Source organism: Brachyhypopomus gauderio, unplaced genomic scaffold (assembly GCF_052324685.1).
Source record: "Brachyhypopomus gauderio isolate BG-103 unplaced genomic scaffold, BGAUD_0.2 sc72, whole genome shotgun sequence".
Lineage (NCBI taxonomy): Eukaryota > Metazoa > Chordata > Actinopteri > Gymnotiformes > Hypopomidae > Brachyhypopomus > Brachyhypopomus gauderio.
Window position 1 is genome coordinate 1444708 of NW_027506893.1, and position 26977 is coordinate 1471684.

General features: G+C 45.0%; 2 protein-coding genes across 2 annotated transcripts; one reads left to right on the forward strand and one right to left on the reverse strand.

Moving 5' to 3' along the window:
• slc5a10 (solute carrier family 5 member 10) lies at positions 1-26977 on the reverse strand. Its single transcript, XM_076990069.1, is given in 17 exon segments — positions 1-1497; positions 2041-2131; positions 2257-2391; positions 2393-2473; positions 6049-6217; positions 8026-8176; positions 8285-8392; positions 16760-16895; positions 18300-18505; positions 21191-21271; positions 22235-22340; positions 22587-22691; positions 22935-22994; positions 23607-23711; positions 24405-24476; positions 24727-24912; positions 26931-26977. Coding segments are annotated over 17 exon segments (2004 nt in total). The 5' UTR covers positions 26952-26977; the 3' UTR covers positions 1-1306.
• fam83gb (family with sequence similarity 83 member Gb) lies at positions 8989-18248 on the forward strand. Its single transcript, XM_076990068.1, has 5 exons — positions 8989-10368; positions 11726-11893; positions 12552-12676; positions 13412-14783; positions 17151-18248. The coding sequence occupies exons 1-5, from the start codon at positions 9910-9912 to the stop codon at positions 17634-17636; spliced, it is 2610 nt and encodes an 869-aa protein (XP_076846183.1). The 5' UTR covers positions 8989-9909; the 3' UTR covers positions 17637-18248.

A 26977-nucleotide genomic window follows, 5' to 3' on the forward strand; every position in this document is an offset into this window, starting at 1 on the left:
ATATTCATTTAATTTATGTGGAAACCATCATAAATGTTGTCATTGTGACCTGTCAGAATACACTGAGCTAACTGGTAATTTCATAATGTCATTCCTGCCAGGAAAGTTCATTACAAAGACCGGGACAACATACATAACCATTTGACTTCAAATGTAACTTGACACTTGACGTAGCTTCTCACCATGAAATTAAAATCAAAACCAACCTTTATGATAACCGATGCTTGCTGGAATCAGCTTTGACAAGTGTTTATACTGGTTATTGTCTGTGGTTATGAAGGGCTCATACAGGTATCAGGTTCTGAACACCTCCCTTTACAAGCCAAACACTGCCGGTTCAAGGACTTTTGTCCAGATTGATGGAACTGTATACCTGTTAGATTAGCTTTTAGTAATTACCAAATAATTTATAGTCCTTGCTAAAAAATCTGTGGTAAGATGAGATTAAAGATGCTGTGATTGATTTATAAGTTCTTACTAAGCTCTGCCAGACATAACCATTGAGGATTGGTGATAACGTGTAGGCTTAGCATTTAGCCTGTTCTTCTATGGTCTGTGTGCTTGTAAATGAGGGGCAGAGAGTACCACCTAGTACACAAGTGACCTTGACCTGATCACAACATTTAGGATTAGAGATCCCAGAACAGTCACAGAGCTGTTTTACACAGAGAATATATTTATAATTATAGATTTCATGGTGTTAAGGCAGTTCAGGTTGAACAATATTAAAATAGTCACATCTACTTTAATAACTAAAGTCTTACTGTCAGTCGTTATGTGGCTATGTTTGGATTTTTTTTAAGGCTGTCCATTCCTGAGACTATTGAAATAGGAAATGGGAAATCACTGTATGATGTGTGCTGAAATGGGAAATCACTGTATGATGTGTGCTGAAATGGGAAATCACTGTATGATGTGTGCTGAAAGGGGAAATCACTGTATGATGTGTGCTGAAAGGGGAAATCACTGTATGATGTGTGCTGAAAGGGGAAATCACTGTACAGTGAGGTGCAGTGTCCCTTGTGGTGTATGATCACACCGGTTTTGCTTTACAAAATGCATCTGAGATTATGTGGGAGCGTGAAGAAATCTATTTAAAGCAGCGATCTACAGCTGCACTCCCAGGCACTGTGCATTTACATGTTTTCAAACACAGTAAGAGGAAGCACACCTACAAAACACTAGGACTGAATCTGAGAGTTAGTGTGTGTGTGTGTGTGTGTGTGTGTGTGTGTGTGTGTGTGTGTGTGTGTGTGTGTGTGTGTGTGTGTGTGTGTGTGTGTGTGTGTGTGTGTGTGTGTGTGTGTTATGCATAATAAGCATAGAGGAAAACATTAACACAGATGAGAACGATGGCATTGACACAACAGAACCGTGACCAGAAGGGATCTTCTGTGGTGCAGATGATGGCGGGTTCCTGTGTAGTCCCACGGGCAGGACGAGGACTACAAAACCCAGCAGCCCGCACACACTTCCCACTGCGCACAGAAGCACACCCTGGCAACAGCAAGAGAGACACAAGAAAAGAACATTGGTAGGAAAACATGAGTGACTTGAGAAAGAAGTGAACCACTTTCAAGTGCTTTTTTTGGAAAGAAACTGGGGAAGGGAAGATATAAGAGTAAAAACTATTTCATACACTTTTGTTGGGTGATGATAATATCATTGCTATTATTAATATGATCATTAATAAACAATTCACAAATAATCTAATATACAGAGCAAAAAGAAACAGGTAGACACTTGTTAACAGCACAAAAACACATAAGGCAGCAGAGTTTGGGCTTGTATTGCATACACCACTTTTTTTTATGGAGAACACATACACTGTAATTATAAACTGAAAAATAACTGAGCAATGTAAATTTAATTATACTGTAATAAGGGTAGTGAATACAATTTGTTATTTGTTTCTTACATGGTACTAGACAAGAGTGTCTGGGAAACTGCTTTTTTAATGAGCGTTCCCTTAGACAGAGGTCTGAGCTAGACGGTGAGGTGTATGCGTAGACGGTGATGTGTTTCCGTAAGGCGTCATACCATCTGTTCTGTGGCTGAGCGTGGAGACTTTCTGTAGCGGTATGTCTCTATCAGCACCGCTCCTCAGAGACCACCAGGTAAGATTACAGATCTAAGATGCAACATGCACGCAACATATTTATTGAATAACGTGGAAGGACATTTATGAGCTAGGGTTAATCTTGTAAGTGTTTTGCCACTGAAGTGGGCACTGTGATGGTTGCCAGGTTGTTGTACCATTTCTTCGGTGGGAGGGGGGGTCAGGAGGCTGACCGTGGCAACCACAATGGCGGTCAGGGCACAGAGGATGATGGCGAAGTGTAGGTAGTGCACACTCCTCAGGACGGAGGGGGCGGGGTCGTATATGCCGCAGTGGGGGGGGCGGGAAGGCAAACTCCAGGACCATCCGTGTAACGCCAACAGCCAGGCCCACCATCAAGCCCCAGAAAGCTCCCTACACACATACACATACACACACATCATAAAATCACAAATCACACATACACACACACACACACATGCATTCGCATACACACACGCGCATCATAAAAGCAGGGTTGGCAACTCTCACGCATTGAGACACACACATTCACACACACACACACAAACAAATGAATACAATACACTTCTGTAAAATGGTCCTTCATTTCCATCACCTAACCAGTGTCAATTCTCAAAATTCTTAATACGTATGTCAAAAATGTTCATTTAATAACTTTCTGGGTAAAAATGGCTTCAAAACAGACTATGTCACACTGCGGAATCACAGCAGAAATGACATTTTGTACGATATTTAATAGTTTTGTTAAGCACGTCATAGCTTCCGCCTGGCAGAGAAGCTCTCCTGAGCATCAAACATCATTAGGCGTAGATCACAGCACCATAGCCCTGGGAGAACCACCTAATTGGTGCAGTAGGGATTCTGTTGTGTTCGAACGGCACTGTTGAAAATCAGCAGAATGGGAGAAGGCACGGTGTGAGCGCTCATGTCATCAGAGACGTGGCGGGTGCCATGGCAGAGAAATACACATCAGATATTAACAGGTTGTTTATAGAAAGAAGCACCCTGGGAGATAAAGAGAGAGAGAGAGAGAGAGGGAGTGAAAGAGAGGGAGGGATGTAGAGAGGAAGGGATAGAGAGAGGGAGGGAGGGAGGGAAGAAGAAAGAGAGACTAGCACTCTGAAGACTGACAGCCTTTCATTTAATTTGTCAGTGTGACATTTATGAGGCAAGTAAAAAGAAACAATGTTCCAACCAGCAGTTCACACCTGAAAGTCTCCATAAAACCCCCAACACCTTGTAAAATCAGATAAACATGGTACATTTTTATATGAATATGAATTTACTTCAAAATTTACATGGCTAATTTGTTTTAAAATTCTGTAAAAAAAAAAAAAAACTCTCTCACTCATACACACATGCACATACAGTCACACCTTTTCAATCTGAACAAGAATGTAACCCAGGCAGTTCAGACTGCAAAATGATTAACGAACAGCCACAAAAACATTTAAAAGCACAAATCTTTTAAATATTACCTTAACTGTATGTTAACTGTGTGCCAAAACACACACTGCAATATGTCACAACTGCTATAAATCTTGCTTGAGCACTTTCAAAAATGGTGGCAGCCAAAGACTCTGATCGTAGCTCGGCGGCCAAGTCTTAGACGGTCACAGACGATCCTGTCTGGCGCGGTAGACAGAGCATGTGACATTCTGTAAACAAGGCCTTCACTCAAACACCCCCTTCTCCCCTGTGTAAAGGTATTCAGAGAGGCCTCCCCCCCCACTCTGGAATGCCTTAATTCTTTTACCTTGACAAACAGGTTGATGAGCAACTGTTAGCAGGTCTGCAGAGGTTGGTCAATTGACTTAATGACTTTGAGCCGATCTCTTGTTTACAAGACGTGTTTGTCCACGGTAATTTGCCACTGATGGGTGGTGGTGGTTAAAAGATCTTGTGGAGATATAAATTTGACTTTTTTTCTAATAGTCCAAAAGATTAATAATACATAATATATCTCTCATGCATTTTCTCCACCATGCATACAACGTTAGGGTATTTTTCCACAAGTACCTTACTAGCAGTTGCTATGTAATAACAATAAATCTTAAAACTGGAATGTTAACCAGTCCTTAATCTAATGTTAAGGGCAAGAGCTTAAAGCCAGATTACATTCCGTTAATCTCTAAATGCACTCCTACATCACCCACCGCACAGGTGTTTTTTTTCTGAAGTAACTCAGCAAATTCTGGCCCTGGAAACGACAATGGGAACCTCTCTGATCCATCAGACACAAGGTATAAGCAGCACCTGTTGGGACTTGATCCTCAACGACTCAGATATCTCCGGCTTTGATTTAGCAAGAAAAGGCCTTTGCCAGACTCTGGTTTAATAGCCTGGTTATATTTTATGTGCCTGCCTTGACTTGCAATAATACTACTATAAAGAATAATTGCGAGAGACATTCTTATAGACTTTGGAATCGGTCTCAGGGGAATCGCTAGTGGGTGAAATCAGAGCCTGTATTTTCAACAGAACCCGTCAACCCAGGAATCACAAGTAAAGTCTGAAAAGTAAACGCAACGGGGCTCCATTTCAAAAGCTTGTGTCGGGGTTTCGCTAAGGAAATCAGGGCTGGCCAACCTCTGGTCCAGGGGAGCCGGAGACGAGCACACGTGACAAGCACACGTGACTACCTTCCTGCTCTAACCTGCCTGCTCCAACCTGCCTGAACAGCCTGCCAAGTATGAATCAGATATACATATGTGTGTATGTTTATGTATGCAAACAGGAACGCATAAATAAAGGTCTTGTCTGAAGTGAACGAGTCCTTCTCTAGGTCAGACACACAACACCTCGCGGCAGAAATGGAAGACCTCTTCAGAAAAGATCTAAACACACTGCGCATTAATTGGAGGGATGAACTTACACTAACCACTGGAATTTTCTCACAGTGTATTATTTCACCGACGTGCCTGACATTTAGGTCTAGATATTAGATGTTCCCAGGGAACGTGAAACGCTGCAGTCTGAGGTCTTAGTGCATTACCGTACCGACAACAGCATCATGGATTAAGACTCTGTAAAGATGAATCACTGTTCTCTCTCTCTCTCTATCACCTACCTCTCCTTTCTCTCTCAGGTACACATGCCCTACTCTGACACCAACATGTAACATTTGCCATAGTTTCCTCTTTTCTGTGCCTGATTCCATTGCCTCTCCCCAAGAAAATATTTCTGCCTGATAACACACAGGGCGTCCTAGCACACGGAGAGACACAGACGGAGAGACGGAGAGCTACCGTGAACACGTATAAGAGAGAGGGAGAGACAGTGTGTCAAATTTAAGCCAAACTCAACTCCACAAACAATACCAAACAAAATATTTGTCTACGCCCTACAAAGAACCTACTCATTCTAGTTACACAATATTTCCATTTCACACTGCTGAACTATAAGAACTATAATCTTAAGAAGTCAAAGTTTTCACTGCATTTAAGGCACCATGTCCAGTATTGCCATGCTACGGTATTGCTGTGCATTTTTTTGCATGGTGAATATTCACATGAAGGTCTTGTCATGTGAAGTTATGAGGGTTTGTATGTGCAGCTTCTCTATGAAGACACGTCCTATCTGAGGCCCTCAGGTGTTAAACTTGCAAGCCTTGATGCCTCATTCCTGAGCCCATGTGCTCCGAGGCTCACATCCCCTTGTTCACACCTTCCAGTGAGGGAGGCTACAGATCACTCATGCTGACATGACAGTAAATCAACGGCAAACTTTCTCCCTCCCTGCTAACACACACACACACACACACACACACACAACTGCTGTTTAAACACACAAAAGAACGCGTGAGGCTTGGCACAAAACACACCCTCACCTACAGCACAGCTAAATGAACTCAGGTCAAAAACACTGGCGGATATATTGTGTTTATATAAATACAATGGTGTGTGTGTGTGTGTGTGTGTGTGTGTGTGTGTGTGTGTGTGTGTGTGTGTTCAGGAGCAGATACGTACCGCCTCATTGGTTCTTTTCCAGAACACAGCCATCACGAATATTGCAGTGACGGGAGAAGCCAAGCAGCTGGTGACTGACTGGATGTAATCATAGAGCTGCCCACTGTTAGCACTCTGTAGTATGGGGATCCAGACCACACTGATCACCACCAGAATAACAGTCACGATCCTACGATCACACACACACACACACACACACACACACTTGTTATCATTTGGTCAAAACCATATTGATTTATTACTCGGTTGTTTGATCTTTAAATGTTCGTGTATTCATTTTTTATTCTACTCTTAAACATTAATTAGTGCAACATACTCTCATTGGCCATTTTAATACAAACACCCACTTTGCAGCTGAGCCATAAGTGTATATGATAAATGTACAAGCACACTGAATCCTAACAGAGAGCACTGTTCCTCAGCTGAACTCTACCCCGTTGGTTTCTGGTGACAGGATGACCATTGACTGGACACTACTGGACCAATGACTGGAAGAAGTTACTGGACCACTGACTGGACATTACAGGGGTGGTGGACCTTTCTCAGCACTGTGTTCATAGTGGCTGTGGACGTTGAACTGGTTCATCACATTTATTTGTTGTTTTTTAACATACATCAGTGTCACTGACAGGTCAAATGGGCCACCACCCAAAACATTCCTGTGGGCTGAAATTGACCACTCATGAAGCACTAGAGGATGGCCTAAAGAGACACTGACTCACTGTTTAAACCACTGACTCAAATGTTTGAATCACTGACTCAAATGTTTGCCCCAGGTATCCTGATCCTGTCATTTCACAATGCATCTGCCCCGTCGACGGATCAAAACCGTAATTAGATCACTGTAGCAAGACTCGGCTAAAGAAACAGGATCTCTGTTGTGTCTATTAAACTGGCATGCGTTCACAAACACACACACACACCTCCACATTCTCCACACACTCCCTCACACGCACACACCTCCACAATCTCCACACGCTCCCTCACACGCACACACCACCAAAATCTCCACACGCTCCCTCACACACACACACCTACACAATCTCCACACACTCCCTCACACGCACACACCTCCAAAATCTCCACACACTCCCTTACACACACACCTCCAAAATCTCCACACACTCCCTCACACGCACACACCTCCAAAATCTCCACACACTCCCTTACACACACACACCTCCAAAATCTCCACACGCTCCCTCACACACACACACCTACACAATCTCCACACACTCCCTTACACACACACCTCCACAATCTCCACACACTCCCTCACACACACACACACACACACCTCCAAAATCTCCACACGCTCCCTCACACACACACACCTCCACAATCTCCACACACTCCCTCACACGCACACACACCTCCAAAATCTCCACACGCTCCCTCACACACACACACCTACACACTCTCTCACACGCACACAACTACACAAACTCCACACATTCCCTCACACGCAGACATCTACACAATCTCCACACACTCCCTTACACACACACACCTCCACAATCTCCACACACTCCCTTACACACACACCTCCACAATCTCCACACGCTCCCTCACACACACACACACACCTCCACAATCTCCACACACTCCCTCACACACACACACACACCTCCACAATCTCCACACGCTCCCTCACACGCACACACCTCCAAAATCTCCACACACTCCCTCACACACACACACACACCTACACAATCTCCACACACTCCCTCACACACACACACACCTCCACAATCTCCACACACTCCCTCACTCACACACACACACACACACACACACACACACATCTCCAAAATCTCCCCACTCCCTCACACACCTCCACAATCTCCACACACTCCCTCACACACCTCCACAATCTCCACACACTCCCTCACTCACTCACACACACACACACACACACACACACACACACACACATCTCCACAATCTCCCCACTCCCTCACACACACACGTGCCCACCTGCCAACCAGCAGGAGCTCCTTCTCACTGGCCCCCCTGCGGTATTTCTTCCAGATGTCCATGGTGAACAACGTGCTGCTGCTGTTGAAGATGGACGTCAACGATGACATCAGAGCTGCCATCATCACCGCAATCATTAACCCTCGAAGTCCTGAAACACACACACACACACACACGCGGTCTCAACATGTTATCCTAATCCAGGGCTGAGGACCACTGGTCTTAAAAGTTGTTGAGATAATGAACAGATCTTCATTACCATTGGGCATGAGCTCAAGCACCAGCTTGGGAAAAGCAATGTTGGAACAGCTGACTTCAGCTCCACACACCTTCATACAGTCCTCAGGGTCCACACAGCCCACTGAGTCTGGAAACATGCACACACACACACACACACACACACACACACACACACACCTTTTTGACACATTGTAAAAATAAATACACAGAGAAAAACAGTAATTTTATTTAGCTTTAAAAGTATATTTACTCAATATAAGAAACATAAAAATGATATAAAATAACACTGATTCTGGGTGATCCTTAGAAGATTTTCTAGAAAATGCAGCATGTGTTTAGCATATTGGAAGAGAAGTATTTAGTGGTCTGAAGAACATCTCTACAATCACACACAAACATAAGACAGACCCTAAGGCAATATTTTATGTCAACATGTCTACATTTCTATATACACAGTGCACCGATGTACGTTATATAACGCGAATGAGAACTTTTACGGTGTTATCGACCAAGTCGAACAATAACGGGGAAAAAAACGCCTCAAAACTTTCGCTAAAGCTCATGTAAAGCATTAATGCAATACCCGTGTTCACACACGGAGGGGAATCTGTGAAAACTACAACAAGATGTTCGTCATACAAAGTCTGTGAGAAGTGGAAGTTGCGTTGGTTTCCCTTTTCCTGCCCAATACCCGGACTCTCCGCCCAACCCAACCCAACCCGTCCCCACACGTGTGGCCCAACGCTCTACGGTGTTGGACCAGCTGCCGCGTCAGCGACCTTCATGGAGAAGAAAACCTCTCCTCTTCCTGTTTCTCCACGGTTCCTCAGCTTGGGAGTGCTCTTAGCAGCGTGAATGTGGAATATCACCCCGCTTCGCAGGGTGGGCTCGCTAACTTATTTTACCAAGTCAACAAGGGTGACACGTTCAGCGTGTTTATTTGAAACGTTTGTTTGTCTGAGGCGACAAGTTGTGGCACTCTAGAGGACTTTTATAATCAACGTTAGGATCACAGTGTAGAGCTGTGACCGGCGTTCTTGGACCGAAGTGTCGGGATATGGACGTTGTGGGCTCCGCTCCTCACGGAGAGCGGCGCTTTAACACTGAACTCTGAACAAAACCACCGAATATCTCCGGAGCTTCCGCGGCGTTACGGGGTGGCGTGCTGGGGAAGGACGCGCTCGCGCGAGACGCGGGTTTGACTCGCGCGTCTGTGGCTCGTGCTCCTTCCTCCCGGTCACGTGACCGAGGTGCGCCAGACCCGCAGGTGTCCTGGTTTACCTGCCGGATCACTGAAGGCTCATCTGCGATTGCGATCAAGATCCAGTGGTCCAGTGTTGATCATGCAGCGAGCAGGAGACACGGGGATCATGTTTAAACATGGATTTAAATCGTGAACGGACACTTTAAACTCCCCGAACAACCTGTGGATAGTTCTGTAACTTTTTGAGGATGATATTCACAGATGAAACGGACTCTCCAACTCAATATGCAAATTTGTCGCCGTTTGGCATGTGTATATAGGCTAACTTTATAAAAAGAAACGTGGAGGATAACATTTTATATCTTTATTTTAACACTAAAGTGAAGTGCTTTGCTTTGGGATATTTATTTTTTTATTTCTAGTGTTCTTAAGGCTTCAGGATGGCTTTGTCGCAGATCCAGTGTCTGGACGATAACCACGTTAACTGGCGTCTGAACGAGACCAAGCCCGAGTTCTTCTACAGCGAGGACCAGAGACTGGCTCTGGAGGAGCTCATCACTAACGGACGGGACGCGTTTGATGTCTATGTCAAGGAACACGACATCCGTCCGTTTCTGTCTGAACCGGAGTTGGACCGACTGGCTCGATCCGTGGAAGATTACAAACCGGGAGCCGAGACCCACAAACCAGACGGGATAACCGAGGGAGAGGACGGGGCCATGTCCCTGCAGTACTGGCCCGACCGCTCCGATATATCTATACCCGATCTGGACCTCGGGTGGCCCGATATTAACGCCTTCCGCGGGGTCACGCGCGTGAACGTCTACATGCAGCCGCCGATGGACGGACAGACGCACATCAAAGAGATAGTGAGAAAGACCGTCGCGCATGCGCAGAAGGTAAGCCAGCTCACAGCAACAAGAGACTTGCGTACTCAATTGTGTGGTCAGTCTAGGATTTCCCTTTGAATATCTACACCGTCAAGACGGGAAAGCGTGTAATCACCAATAAAAGGCCAGTTCTTTGAGAGCCCTCTCGTGGGAACAACACTGAATCCATGAGAATGCCCCTCATATTGTAATATACAAAAGCAGGTAGCGTTACACCTTACTATTGTTACTTTAAAATGTTATAAGCAGAAAGTGAATATTCATAGTATATATATATATATATATATATATATATATATATATATATATATATATATATATATATATATATAGTGAATATATATTTTTTTATTCAGAAAGAAAAAAAAAAAACCCAGCAACAATAATCAGTAATAATTATTTATCACTGGGTGATGCGTTTCTGCGGCCTGCTATGACACAGATAATTACACGTGCTGGCTATGACGTCATTCCTATTCAACCACTCGGTCTCCTAGATTAGGTGGTCTTTAGGTATTTGCACACTTCACAAACTTATTAAAAACAAACAAAAGGTGCTCTGCTATGGTCGTCATCATGGTCATCATCATCATCGTCATCATTGTTCATACTTTCACGTGCTTGTTCCTAAAGGTGCAGATGGACTGACTCACAGTCCAACACGTTAAAACATGCTCAGTGCTTCGGTCATTAACACCCTACATGTGGACTGTGACTTTCTCCCTCACACACTGCGTCTCTTTCACTGGGCCATCAAAGCTTTAGTCATTTCGTATCCAGAGCTCTAAATGTGAGATTCCATTCTTCACAGGGGCCTCTTTGTTAAGAGCTGTGTGTGTGTGTGTGTGTGTGTGTGTGTGTGTGTGTGTGTGTGTGTGTGTGTGTGTGTGTGAGAGTGAGAGAGAGAGTGAGTGAGAGAGTGAGAGTGAGACTGTGAGTGTGTGGGTATGTGCACAAGTGTGTGCTGTCTTCAATTGAGTGTATGAATTAGGTGTGCATTTTGTACTTTTCTGCTTTGTGTTCATTAAGCCGGCGGACACAATACTGGACTTTCAAAGCCATCATATCACTATTGTTCACGCTACACAGCTCACTATCTTGTAATCGGGAATCTTGAAGCTCTTGTTGTTTACACGCTACATGACTTATCTGCAACAGCACATCATGCACTACGAAATGCGTCACCATCCGATGTCAAATTGCACTTCAGAGTAAGTTTCATAATGCATAGGGATGATCTTGGAGAATTTTGAGCAAGTCCAGTATTAACAAAAACAACCAAGTTGCAACAACCAAGTAAGCATGAACATACATAAACTGTGTGTGTGTGTGTGTGTGTGTGTGTGTGTGTGTGTGTGTGTTCCAGGTGATTGCTGTAGTGATGGATGTTTTTACAGACGTCGACATTTTCAAAGATATGCTAGACGCTGGCTTTAAGAGAAAGGTGGGAGTGTATATCATCATAGAGCAATCATCAGTCCAGCACTTTCTGAACATGTGTGAAAGAGCAGGAATGCACAAAGGACATCTACAGGTGAGTGACCACACACACACACGCTCTCACGCACACACGCTCTCACACACACTCTCGCACACACTCGCACTCACACACAAACTTGGATTACATGAAGACTGTTGGCAAGAGACCCTAGAAAGCGCTTTCCTGGTATTGTACATTGAGGTGTGTGTGAACGTGTGTTTGTGTTTCTCTTTAATCCCTCTAAGAACATTGTAAACATGTAGCCCATTCCTGACATCATAAACATGCATCTTTATGCTGTCTGTGACACACAGGTCTGTAGTATCTTTATGCTGTCTGTGACACACAGGTCTGTAGTATTAACATTTCCTTGTCTGTGGTTGCATTTCCTTGACTAAAGCTTTTCTGAACAAAACCGAGTAAGCAGAAAGGGACAGCCATTCAGAAACAAGATTATACTTTCTGTACATGTGACATTGCACATAGTCAGTATTATAATATTGGGTCATATGTAATACTTCGGTGAGTGCTGCACTACAGAACATGATGGTATAGGCAATTTTATGTATATCAGAATTTTTGGGATCAATAACGTTTCATCATAACAGGATCTGAGGATACAGGAGCATCATAGGTAGTCCTGTAACACACTAACTGCATGACTGTGCACTGATGTGTGTGTGTGTGTGTGTGTGTGTGTGTGTGTTTGCAGCATCTACGAGTCCGTTGCACTGGTGGTGCGGAGTTCCACACACGCACAGCAAAGAAAGTCCGAGGGTCATTGGGTCAGAAATTCATCTTCGTAGACGGGGACCGCGCAGTGTCTGGGTCATACAGGTTTGTGTATGTGCATGTGAGTGTGTGTGTGTATCTGAGGAACTGTGTTGAAAATTATTTCATATATATTTATTGAAATTATAACTGATTTTAAAGTGGCAATAAAGCGCTCATGTCTGCATCTGACTAGACGCATAAATGTAAAGTGTTCAGTAGTGATTGTTACTGCTAGTCTGTGATTACATATACAATCTGAATGATGTCTGTTATATGAGAATTAGCTTAAGCAGCTTTTATATTGTTTGGTCTTGCTTTCCTGATTCGAAAGTTAGTATAAACCCAACATCTTTGTATGGGTGAAACGCTGTAATTGGTTTGCTGATATCGAGAGATGATAACCCTGCATAATTGTGTATAAGGTACTGAAATATTGGGGGAAACGATTCACAGCTCTGTGGTTTCAAAGAGAAAACTAGCTAGCTTGCTTAACTGAACACAAATTTCTCTGTCATCATGTATTTGAGAGTTTCTGGTCTATATTGCTTGAATTTCACATCAACACGGTAGGAAACCGGAGATTTCTTGAGGGTTGTGCTGTTTTATGTTATTTTTTTACTGCTTTAATGAAACCAAATTCTTATATGGGAGATACTTGATTTCATCTGTGAAAGAAATGTTATTTTCCATTGTAGTTCATGTCTGTACTGATACTTGTCAAACTTGTAATTGTATGGAGTCTGTATGTTTGGGGGGGGGGTTAATGAAGATGTCTAAGTATGCCCTTTTATCTTTCAGTTTCACATGGACGGCTTCCCGTCTGGACCGCAATCTCATCACAGTTCTGACGGGGCAGATGGTGGAGACCTTTGACAAGCAGTTTCGTGATCTCTATTTGAACTCTCGCAGCGTAAATCTGTCCAAGCTCCCATTGGCTGACCCCCCTGAGCCTGACCCTCCCCCAGTCACCGTTACCGTGTCCGTTCCCTCGGCAGCCGTTGCCCGCAAGTTGATTAACCCCAAATACGCCTTGGTGGAAACGGCGAGCCGAACCTCTTCCGACCAAGCCAGCCTCAAAAACAGCAGCTCCCAGAATCCTTTGCCCCAGCCTGTAAAGCGGGAGGTGGTAGAAGGCCCGCCTATACACCCAGGGCTCGTGGGACTACAGAAGGCGGAGCTTATTGCGTACTTGCCCACCTGGCCAGAGCCCGACCCCCCCAGCGACGTCATTGGGTTCATTAATATTCGGGACACCAGTAAGCCCATGCAGGCTCATTTGATGCGATCCCAGCTGTTCGAGACATCGCAGCCCATTCGCTTCAGAGAACCATTTACTCCGCCCCCTGAGGAGCCTCTGCCAGAAAAGGCATTTCCTCGACCCAAAGCGGCGCATGGCAGAACCAGCATCAACCCGCCGGGAGCCCCCGCTGCCCCTAAACCTGCTGAGAAACTTCCGTCAGACGCCCAAGTGTCACCCCCTCCTAAAGAGACGCCGTCTCCTGCTCCGGGGCCCACGCCCGCCCAAGCAGACGACCCGGGTCTCCTAGCCGCCCCCAACCCTCCAACAGCGCAGCCGTCCCCTGCCAAACCCGAGCAACCTCCCCCGCCGGAGAGCCGGACAGACGGGCAGCCTCCGGCCCCGCCCGTGCCCAAGCCACGCACGCTACAGGTGGTGGTGTCGCCGTCCCACGGCCTTGAGCCCGTGCAGGTCAGCCTGGTCAGGAAGGACTCGCTGGCCCACGCTGCCGACCCGGCGCTCGGCTCAAACGAGGGAGGGGTGAAGGCGCACAAGGAGGCGGAGCGGCCGCTAGCTCCGCCTCCAGCGCCGGTGCGCCTGTGCGAGGAGAAGCCCTACGACGACGACGACGCGGACAGCATGAACGTCATGTGCACACGTTCGCTCAAGGACAAAGACGAAAGCTCCACCGCGTCGGACGAATTCTACGAGTGCAGCGACTCGGACGGCAACGGCCTTCAGGCCCGCCTCGTCAATGGGGGCGGGGCCACAGGAGGCTCTGGGCGTGTCGGAGAACACGCCACTGGCCATGACTTGGTCAATGTAATGGCACGATTCTCGCAGTCCATGGTAGACCTGCGACCAGAGGCCCACACAGAGCCTGACACTGCTGAGAGGAATTTCCTGAACACACGGAACAGATTCATAGATAAGGTGGGAGAGCACGTTTGTATTTCTGTGTATCTATGTAATTATGAAAGTGTTTTTATCAAACAGGTATGTTATCTTTCCATCCAGACTATAAAAACTTGGGTGTGTCCCATATACATCGGCCTGCAGGTGATGGAGGTGTGTTTATACTTTATAGGCCCTGTGTGTGTGTGTGTGTGTGTGTGTGTGTGTGTGTGTGTGTGTGTGTGTGTGTGTGTGTGCGTGCTTGCATGTTCTGAAATAGACCAGGGTGTGTCATAGTGCGTTCCACAACTATTGGCAATTCAGCAGGCCTGAACGTGCAGCAACTTCTGGAACACAGACGTGCGAGACTATCACGAAGTTCAAGATCAGACTAAAGGAACTGCTCCGAGGAAACGGCTCTGTTCTTATAAGCCGGAGCTCTTCCTGGTCTGTGGTGATTTTGTTTCTGTGAAGGCTGGACAAATATCTGGAATATGAGATCAACCTGATATGCTGACTCTAATTAGTACAAACACCAGGGAGAGCTTTTAGCCCCTTCTGTGTGGTCCAATCAAACAAACAAACAAACAAATGTCATAATGATGGGAACGTGATGACACTGAGTGTTGCTAATCTCCATTCACTGCTGACTAATTTTCCACTCCTTAAAAGCATATAATTGCTTAGCAAGTGATTTAATGCACACCCTTAAGACTTAAAAAGGCAAACCACTATAAGTTGAGACACGCAGTGTTGAGGTAAGTATTTTTTGATGCGATCTGTTATCATATGTATGACACTGATTGAACTTGAACATGGTAAAATGAATCTTGCTGGAAGTGAAGGTGTAATTTAGAGCCAAGTACAGAATTACTGGCACCCTAACTTCAATTGCGCAAAAAATACACAATGAGCATTTGCCATTGGCTGAGAGGTCTTGGGCTTTTCTGGCATGTGAAAGTTATGACTGTTGCCTCTTCTGGCAAATATAAGGGGCAGTCATGGCCTGGCGGTTAGGGAACTGGTCTTGTGACCGGAGGGTCGTGGGTTCGATTCCCAGACAGGCCATGATTGAGGTGCCCTTGAGCAAGGCACCTAAGCCCAACTGCTCCCCGGGCTCCGGGCTAGGGCTGCCCACCGCTCTGGGCACGTGTGATCCACAGCCCCCTAGTAATCACTAGTGTGTGTGTGTGTTCTGACTGCACAGATGGGTTAAAAGCGGAGGACAAATTTCGATTGGGGTGTAAAAATCACAATTGACCAAATATGGCACATTTCACATTTCATTTCATAATAGTAGGCCTATTTCTGCACATTGTCCCTGCATATCCATATGCACTAATGGAGAATGATCATGAATATGAGATCATAGAAAATTATTCTTTCACTTAAAAAATGTGACCACATTTATTTTTTGCATGCATGTACAGGCCAAGTTCAAACATTTGTTATTAAAAGGTTTGAAGTTCAAACCTTTTACAGTTCAGAAGATGTCTGGTGTCCACTCTGAGGCGTAGTGGACTACAGATCAGATGCTTGGTGAAATTCAGTATTATGGTAGCACATGAGCCTTGAAACACTGAACCTTCTATTTTAGTTTCAGCTGCTCAGATCACCCGATCACTTTTCATAACAGAAATTTCAGGTCATTAAAAAAATTTCACAAATTACCATTGTGTGAAGAAATGGTAACACCCCACTGTCAAGGATATTTACACCCATATTGCGACAGTTTCTGATTTTCCAATATGCTGCAGTATGAACTGCAGGTTTTGTTATGCAGAGTCATTACTGCTACTTCTTTTATGATGATAATCACTTTGATCATGATGCATTGAAAACTGTAATTATGTTATTACTGTGCTGAAGGTGTTATTGACTAAATGATGAGTGAAATTAGCAAATCAGCCTACTGAGATCGTCCAGAAGTGTTTAATCTCCAGTGTGGTACATGGCTGTTTAGGAGAAGTGTGTGTGTGTGTGTGTGTGTGTGTGTGTGTGTGTGTGTGATATACCTGGGTAGAGCGCACGGCTGATCATGCCTGGGAGAATGATGAAGATCATTGATAGCATCTTCAGGTAGCTGGCAAAGATGGACGCTCCTTTAGCATGGCTGATGTTTTTTGCTGAGAGGGACCGCTGCACGATGACCTAGAGTCACAAATGTTCACGTGTGTTACTTCATGGCAGAAAGCAACACAGTACAGAAAACTTAAAACATTGAGCATAATTTGAACTGAACCGGGACTGAATATGTACACATGTGGAACTCCTAATGCCTTGTGTGTGTTACTTTTGATTTTGTAGTGGATAATGGTGTACACCAGTGAATAGTAGAGTTAAGGTAATTTGCTTCAGTTCAGTTTGATTATATTCAGTGCTTAAATCTTCCCTTTTCCCTTTCAGCTTTATCAGCCCTTGTCCAGGCCTCCTGCTCACGAAGCCTTCAACAGGCCTAAAGTGGTGATCGCCAAACCGGGAGTGTTCCACCGCCCCCCCAAGAGCAGCGCACACGTGATCGGAGGACACAAATACTGGCAGGGCAAACTCTACACGTCTGCACGGCAGCCGAACACGGCGGCCCCACCCAACACGGCCCGCACTGGCCGCTCACCGCGCCGGCGCGGCTCCCCCTACAGGAGCGGAGGACTGCGGTCCAGCCAGTCACCGGTGCAGCGTGCCACCCACGTGCACCCCCTCACGTCCGCCCATCACTCGCTCGCTCACACACACTCCCTTTCACCCCACAGACGAAACGAGATGCAGACGCCACTGGGGATTCCGATCTCCAAACTGGCCAGCTACAGGAACCTGATGGGGAACGCCCCCGGAGTCATAGGGGGTGTTGGCATGGGTGACAAAAAGATCGTGCGAGGGCAGAAGAAAAGTTAAGTGTTATCCTGGAAATACTGGGAAGCGGACAGGATTCTTTGACCTTAAGTCAACGGACCTTAAACGCCAATGAACTCTACAATGACATTCATATGTTCATCAAATACATGCTCTGTGCTGGAATGTATTCTGCACTCAATAGGTGATGGATTTGGGAATGTGGTGAAGGCAAAGTTATTATCAACCAGTTTTTGCTTTACTTTAGGGAGGGAAAAGGTGTATTGATGCTATGAGCATCACCTGCGTCAGTGTTGGAGCCTTATTCCATTAATTCCACCATACTACACACTGAAGATGTTAAATTTCGATCTCACTGGACCAGATTTTCTCTTTTAGAGGGGATCAGAAAAATTTGTTGCATATATTTTGCATTTGCTCTTGTAGCTTACTTGATAGGACAGGTAGACGAAGGTGCTAGCAATACTGAGGTCGTGGGGTTTGATTCCCAGGGAGCACAAGTTCTGTTGTATCGATAAATGGTCCGGCTGCTCCACTTAAAGGCATCTGCCAAACGCTGTAAAAATGTATTTTTCTTAATGATTCCTGGAACCCTTTACCTGCTGACAGTGTATTAGAACTAGAGGGCCAAAGCAATAAAAACCCTTTTTGTAATTGTCACCTTGTTGTCACTGAGCAAGAAGAGACAAGCCTGCCCTCGTTTACCTGATCGGAGCACCAGTACCAGGTGGCGAGGATGGTCACCCCCAGGGTCATACCAGGCCAGGGCAGGTCTCCGTTCACAGGGTCCCGGAACAGGTGCATGGCATCGTGGCGGGGCAGGTGGCACGTGGTGTTGGGGATGGTCTTGGCGGGCACGGCCTGCAGGTAGATGGCCTCCAGGTTGGCGTAGCCGCCGATCTTGTTGAACGCTAAGACCAAGAGAAGCACACGAGACGTATTCACAGGCAACGGACGAGCCTGGTGGCTCGGGACGTGAAGAGAATCGGCAGCTGCAGAACGCGATCTTCTGGAGCCAACCAGACGGGCCACATTTTTACACCCAGTTGCCCCAAGCTCAGAAACGGGGGCACCCAGCTCCGCTCTAGGAGATGTGCTAATGAGACAGACCCCACCTGCTGCAAACATTCAGTTTGCCCTAAATACCTTAATTAGCTGCATCAGGTGTGTCAAGAATCTGCTGTCTGGTAGATCTTGGGGAGCAGGGAGGCGCGTCCCGTCATTAAGCCATCCAGGTGGCCTAATCCCACGAGGATCAGCAGGTTTATACCATAGATTCGTAATGTAAACATAAAGCAGACTACTGTTTCTCATCACTGCAGCTTCTGCTCTTTCTGAATAAGTGTTTTCCTTGTGCTGTTGTGTGTGTGCATGCCGCAGTCAAAACAGGATTTGTTAAAAGTTTCCATGAAAGGGAGTGTGGCATTTTGTTTCTATTTTATGTTTTTAATGCGTGTGGGTGGGTCGAAGAATGGTTACATTTCTTTAAGACAAGTCGAGCATGTGTATAGTGTGACGAGGGATGTGATTTAGTCTTTTCAAGACGATCTCACTTCTTCGAGGTCCCACTGTAGGACTACTTGCGGCTGATGAGTTCACGTTTGTGTTTAGATGGTGCACGTGCTTGCGTGCGCAGATTAATCTCTAATCAGACGTGCACACTGCGCTCGATCGTCTCATTCTAGCTATTTTGACACTGTACAGTGCCAAGCACGTACTGTGATGTGTCCGGGTCTTATGTTATTTAAGGAGCTTTCGTCGTTGTGGTATGAAGTGTACGTGCTCCGTGTGATCAGCAAATATTACAGGTTGTTGCATGAACTTTAATTCTGGTGTCGCTACCAATGAAACCAAACGGGTACTGAGTATCTCATGAATAGCAATAACCTGAGGGTTTTGAGCCTATAGTGAACCTTTTGAGGAGAAGCGGTCTAAGAGGAGGCAGAGCAGGAAGATGCCACGAGCGCCTTTGTGCAGTCTGTGTGTGAAACGCTGAGCTGGCTGCTAGTGAAAACTGACATACCTCCGTCAACACGATCTGTGCCAATTACTGCATCCAAATATTATCCTACCCAACAGAGCTCCTTAGAGGTTTTGAGCACCCATCTTGAATTTAGGAAACAAAAGTTAAGAAAGCTGCACTTATTTTAACCATTATCAGTCATTCCAACAGAACCAAGTGAGTGAGCACAATTATTGCACGTTTAAAAACTGAAAAAGACCTGTTAGAAACGCCACCCGTGCTACAGGAGGGACCTTCAAACAATCCAACCGACAACCACGTTCTACAGATCTGTGCTGTGATCGCTTCAATCAGCCGACTGATTTACGATGGATAAACACGTGGCCCCTTCTCATCGCCCCCCTGACGCCAAGCCCCACCCGCAACTGAAAACCCCATTAAGATCTGCCCTATTACCCTCTCACACGCCCCATTACACAAAAGCGGCCTGAAAACACTGCTCCCTCTGCTCCTGTTAGACAGCTGAACATCTAAACCTTTTTCTTTTTTTATTCTTTCTTGGCTTGTTCTTTGAAAATGTAGGTCACTGTGGGTCAGGCTACAGTGTAAGCCGCAGGAAACTGTGACTAAGATCACTCCAAGTTTAAAACCAGCTAGAGTTTGGAAAACACTCCAAGACGTTTTCTCTCAGCTGTTGTAAAATCAAAGCAGGCCTTTGCATGTTTATTCATATGAATTTTTTCGTTACAGCCAAATTAAAGCTTACAAGTAAAAAAATTTTGTAACTTACGATTACAGAATTATACAGCTATGCTAAATTTGTGCTTTTTTGATTAAGCTGTCAGAAGATGTGAACAAAAATAGGATATCAAAAACTGCATTCATATGTTGAAATGCATCAAATATCTTAATCTTTCCATGAATGCTTTCTTTGAATAGTTTCTTTCAAGCTGGGAGAACATAACCGGATATATTGAACATAAAATTGACAGATATAACTTTACATGTGCACTGTATATTCCTGGTGAAACTTTGCTTGTGTTTTGGGAATTGAAAGCATTGCACAGTTTCTGTTCATTTTTAATAACTGAATGTTCCAATGTACTGGCAGATTAAACAAAATTAGATTTTTTTTCAACAAAGTTAAAAGACCAAAGTTTAGGATCCGCTAAAACACGTTCTCGCTGATGGGTGGGTTTGCAACACAGCTGATGTTTTATGTTTACGACACACAGCAGTTTTCCTGGCAGGATTTCCCCCTGGCTGGGCCCGGGGAGTCGGTCTCCTCCCGTACGTCACCAGCGTGCTGGGACACCGGGGCCAAGCCCGAAAACGCTCACGGCTCATACCTCGCACACCGCCATGCTACGGTGCCGATAATGTTTTTCTGCTGCGCCTCAGGGCACTCTGACTTCAAACTGCCTGTAATATGTGTGGGGTTCCCCGTGTCTGCTTCCCATACCTTTACCACGTCTTTCTTTCTATTGTAACTTTCGTTTCTTTTAAGTTGTGTGTTGCTGTTCCCGTACTGGAAGCCGTTGTTCCGCTCTGTGACCGTATAAAAACCACAAACATCTTGCAAGAATTGCTCTCCTCTTCGTGGTGACTACAGCGGACTTCGTGTTGGACTGACCTGTTATGGTGAGGACGATTGCACCGATGATCATGATGAAGGTCTGGAGGGTATCGGTGTAGATCACAGCAGCTAGGCCACCTAATGAGAGAAATGGTAGCACACACTGTAACCGATTTCAGGAGCATGATCTAATTAACTAATTTGCTGTCTTGCACAGTGAGCTGGAGGGAGGGTCTTACCCTTTCACACTCTAGAATGTCATACTACAGAGAGTAATTTGTAAGCCTCTTGAAAATTGGAGAACAGGATTAATGCGTCATCAGGTAGAAATTTTGACAGTTTTCTGACATTCTAGTCACACCAGTGTTATTGCACTCAACAGAGACCAGACAGAACTGATCACACCGGTTCACCTTCTGAGGCGTAACCTTTGCCAACAATGAAAAGCCATGTGGTGATGCTTTTGTCATTTTAAAAAGACCATACACAAAGAACTATAGGGAATAAATATATAGTTCTTTGTGTGTTGTCGTATGGTCTACTTTAGCGTGACCACACACAGTCACACCATTGCTGGTTTACTGTCTGTGAACTCGCTCTGTCGGCTGCACTGCAAATACTGTTCTTCATTTCTGTCGAGTCTTATATCTGTATGGGTGACTCGGAGCTGTGAAACTTTGCAGGCATCACTGGGAAGGTCAAAATGGCTCAGATCTGAAACCATCTTGAAACCACAAAAAGAGGAAGTGGAATGTCACAGCCTGTAACGTGACCTGTTCAACAGCTGTGCAAACAAAACACGGCTTTAGTTCCTGCTAGTTCGCACTTGTGTCACCGTTGTCTACCAGGTACTGCAGGTAACATCAGTAGTGTACGCCTACATCTACACCTGACCGCAGCCCTAACCTCAACTTAAATAAATACTTAACCTTAACTGTTTTAGATTTTCTAAGAAGCACAGTATTTTCTGTGTTTATATACACACAAAATCCATAGAAAACATTTTTTTTTCTGTCATTGAAATGTGTCTTACTTCTCATGGGTTTACACAAAACTCAAACACATGCGCATGCAAACACACATTGGTAGGTATACACATACCAGCGATGGTGTAGAGGGCGGTGACCACCAGCATGAGCACAGTGGAGAGGTAAAGATTCCAGCCCAAACAAACTTGGACAAACAGGGCTCCAGAATACAGGTCTGTCTGTGTATGTGTGCACACACACCCACGCAGGAATCAACAATACGGTTTAAGGAGAAATGGTATGACTGGTGTGTGTGAGTAATTTTGAAAAACATTCAATAACACATTCAAAGGTGACTGGTATCCCTGTTATCATCATGCATTTGGTGCCCAATGTGGACTCGGTCCAGTCTGTAGTGTTTATGAAGGCACATGATGTATCACTAGGCTCTTATGCAGCGTGTGTGAACGTGTGAATGAACCCACCGAGATCTTAGTGAAGACAGACAACATCAGGCTCAGAGCGGACAGGTACATACGGATCCTCTCTCCTCCGAACCGACGACCCAGATATTCTGGCATTGTGACAATCTGTGAATGACAAGGAAATGGCCAGAGTAGCCATTGCTAAGATTTTCAGCATTTTAATGCCAAAAGTGTTTCAATTTAGGTGTGCTTGCACTGTAAATGCACTAAAAGACCACAAACAGACTTTCCTGCAGTATGTCAGTGTTACCTTTGAAACAGTTATAAAAAAATGTCGACTTGGGTGGGTTGGTGTGGAAGTGTGTGTGTGTGTGCTTGGGTGAACACATGTTTGTGGTTGGTACTTACCCCAGAGGACACATATACTGGCACAAAGACCCAGGCAAGCGCCAGTAGAGCATAGGTTGCCTAGCAAAGAAAGAGACGACATGTTTATCGGCCCCTGTCTCCCCCTAGTGTACACACAAACTAACTACATAAATAAATAAAAAATTGCATTGTATTAGCTATTTTTTCAAGCTCATCTCAACAGCCTGTCTTCTATTGACTAAAAGTGTGCTCATTATATCACATGAAATGAATCATGTTCCAGTTAAACAATGCTGTTGTAAACAAAACTGAACCTGCAATAGAAGAGTGATTTTGAATTACTCCACAATCTTTAAAGGTTTATTTTAAATGGTATCTTGATGTGGATCATGTGGTGTTGCAAAACCACTCCCTGGTGTTATAGTGCTGTTCCGTATGTAAGGTATTTATAATGTATATGTAATATGTACCTTACTGCACACTTTAATGTATGTGCTGAATTTGGCAACCAGTATATTTTGATTCAGGGCAATACAGTATGGACTATTATTGGAGCACAAGGGCCTGGGTCTGAATATTAAATAACATGTTCAATCAGAGTGAACAGTGCGAACAGGTTTCAAGTGTCTGGGAAGTTCTGGGAATTCTGGGGAAAACAGGACAGATGGCTGATATAGATGACTGGGCTGTTGAGAAGGGGAGGAGACTCACGTTCCACTCAAAGCCGGCCACGGCGATGCCGCCCGCCGCGCCCGTGCCGGCCAGGCCGATGAACAGCCCGGACCCCTCGCTGCTGGCGAACAGGGACGCCCCGATCTGCACGGAGACGTCGCACGAGCCACCCAGAAACACAGAGACGAGGTCAGCAGGGCGTTTCGCCTTCTCCCGTCAGAGATGTGCACTTTCACCGATCGTATCTTGACGGAAATGCTCAGACATACGGTCAGTGAACCATTTAACCAAGCCTGGGTCAGGGTTAAAACCACAAGACTTACACTTGCAAATCATCACCAGTACGTCAGTCCAAGACTAGCGTCTGTTTCTTAGACACAGGCCATTTTGTGGCAAACGATGGCTAGATCACAAAACTCTGAATGTTTATTCAGGCTTTTGGATGTTGTTTTGAAACTGAGAGGATCCTAAATGAATATCTTTGCTGTGTCAATTGAACAAAGGCTCAATTACACCTGAAAGACTAATAATGAGTCAGTAAAAAGCACAATCAACTCTACATCAAACTCGTCACCTATTTCATCCGTAATTTGGTGGGGACTGACAGGGTTTCTCTTCCCTGTAGAATCACTTCTCATAGGATCTCCAGGATTTATTCATTCACAGCTAGGATGTAGTTTGCATTTTTGAATGTAAGAAATGTTTAATGAATTGTTCAATCATTCACCACTGAAGTACATAAGTACAATTAATTGACAAAGAGGTTTTACCTTTTATCTTTAAATGACAGATATCACTCATGTCTGTTCCTACAAATGAGTCATTGAGTACACTTACCGGCCACCAGGCCATGTCCCTGCCAGCCAGGAAGTAGCCGTTAAGAGTGTTTCTGCTCACTCTGCAAGATGACTGACACACACACACATACACACACATACACACACTTTCATTAAATCATAATGTATTTCACCTATTAACACTACAGGTTAGGTTCATATGTTACACCACAACTGTCAGTTGGAATAAACCCTATATACAGTTTATTCAACACTGTCCCATGTGAAAACTGTTCAACCAGTTCATAGTCCTTAAAAATAATGCATTCAAAGAAGAATCCCTAACAAACTAAGAAAAGACTGAGCGGTGGTGGCCCTCTTACCCATATTCCAACGGCAACGTTTAGAAGAAAATAGGCCCCGATTACGATGATGTCGGAAACGCTGAACGACTGTGAGACAGCGTAGTATTTGGTTGTAGCGTTGGACGCCATGGCCCGCCGTCCGCACTGTCCACACACAGACTGCTGTGGGGAAAGACAAACGCCCAACCACGGCGCCAGCAGGCCCTGTAAGTGAATTGATCATTAAACACATCAGTTTAATGAAGCGTCTGCTCTCACATACCCACATGAGACCAGCCACACGATGGAGAGAGAGAGAGAGAGAGACAGAGACAGAGAGAGGGAGAGAGAGAGACAGAGAGAGAGAGACAGAGAGAGGGAGACAGAGAGACAGAGAGAAGGAGAGAGAGAGACAGAGAGAGGGAGAGAGAGAGACAGAGAGAGAGAGACAGAGAGATAGACAGACAGAGAGAGAGAGACAGAGAGAGAGAGATTCACTGAGAGAGAGACACTACATACTTATTGCCTAAATTAGATTTGGTGACTTGGTGTGCGCACACACACAGCCACACATGCACTCACGCGCATGCAAAAACACCTCCACAGCACGCGTAGGGTATGTTGCTCCAACACCTAATGTGTGTGAGGGAGTCTAAATAACAACTTTGGACACTCTTAAGAAGGTCAATGATTTACCTTCAGAGTCGCAAGTACTTACCCATTAACGCACACGCACGCGCACACACATTCACCATTAACACACACGCACACACACATTCACCATTAACATTAATCTTACACAGAGACATACATACATGCGTCATCTATTCTAACAGACTCATTCCAGGTGACATGACACGCATGTAGCACACCTAAAGCCAAACCCCTCCCCTCGTGGACATACATTTGTAGAGCATTTTTAGCACTTATAAAGAAAAAACGCAGTAAATATTACTCACGTCGTAGTAACTTGTTCTGGTGTGTGTGTGTGTGTGTGTGTGGGTGTGCTACTTGTCAAGCCAAACTAAATTTGGCGTACGACAGAAGTGTAGAAGTGTCAAGGATATATTAATAAATATTTTTTCTCTCCTGTAGGAGTATTCACTCAGAAAGGAAGTCTACTACACCTACACCTGCTTCTGTTTACACATGAGACAGCGATCATATACAATTAGGAACACTTTTACCAATTTTGAAGTCTTACGCCAAAACTATTTTGAATTTTTAAGATCTTAGTCACATTGAAACTGTGACTTAAATTACGCGGTCCTAAACCCAGTCTTAGGACTGGTTTCCCAGCTCCGATTTGTGTTGGCCTTTTAGTATGTACTGTTCGATATCTGTATCGATATGAGAATCCTTTGACGAGGATGACCAATACCATCTCTTAATACGTGGTCTGATTCTTCTGACTGGCTCCACAGATGAAGCATGAGTCTGTGGTCCACCTCGTATGGAAATCATGGAGATGGTCAGTGCGCGAGGGCCTGGGAGGGGGCGCGCGACAAGGGTGTACAGTACCAGGCCTGCATGTGTGTTGAAGCGCATGCGGGTTTATAAACACGCCACCAGGGGGCGCCACCACCCCAGCAGAATAAACCCCGTTAACACAGGGCACATTTGGTTGTGATTTACGTTTAACGAATGATGTAGGTTAGAGCTGCGCCCAAATTAGACATCTGCTCCACTTGTATTGACACCCTTAAGGAATAAGGTGTCGTTTCACAGAGTTTTAACTTTAAAAGCGTCGTTAAAATGCCTTCCGATATCTTCCGATATGGCAAGCAGAGACTGTCGCGAGCGATATTAAAGCGTTTGGGACTCGCAGAGCTACATGTTCGTAATATTAAACGTATCATATTTTATTTACTTAACGACTTTCGGTTCAGCGGTTTGTTTTCTCCTATGTTTACCATCTTTTAAAAGAGACGTTTAAACAACGAAGTTACTTCATTTGTAAACAAATCTTGTTACATGTAATCGAATTGACACAGATGAAGAGATTCTCAGTGATCGCAGCACATTAACATCATCTCCCCAGTAGCTTAATAACACATTCACCTCCAATAGTCATCTGTCAAGATCATAGGGGGAAAGGCTATTTGGTCACACCCCCTGCTGCAGCACTATAAATTTAACTAAGCAATCACACACACACACGCACACATGCGCGCGCGCGCACACACACACACACACACACACACACACACACACACACACACACTGAGAGCGCGGATTACAACCTCCAGCGTCCGCGCGCACATCTGCCTGGATGTTTACGTAAGACGAG

Excerpts from the sequence above, each read along its gene's own strand:
- fam83gb (XM_076990068.1), top strand. The coding sequence starts at position 9,910 with ATGGCTTTGTCGCAGATCCAGTGTCTGGACGATAACCACGTTAACTGG. Across the intron at positions 12,677-13,411 it reads GCAGTGTCTGGGTCATACAG|TTTCACATGGACGGCTTCCC; the intron begins GTTTGTGTATGT and ends TTTATCTTTCAG. Across the intron at positions 14,784-17,150 it reads GGAACAGATTCATAGATAAG|CTTTATCAGCCCTTGTCCAG; the intron begins GTGGGAGAGCAC and ends TTTCCCTTTCAG.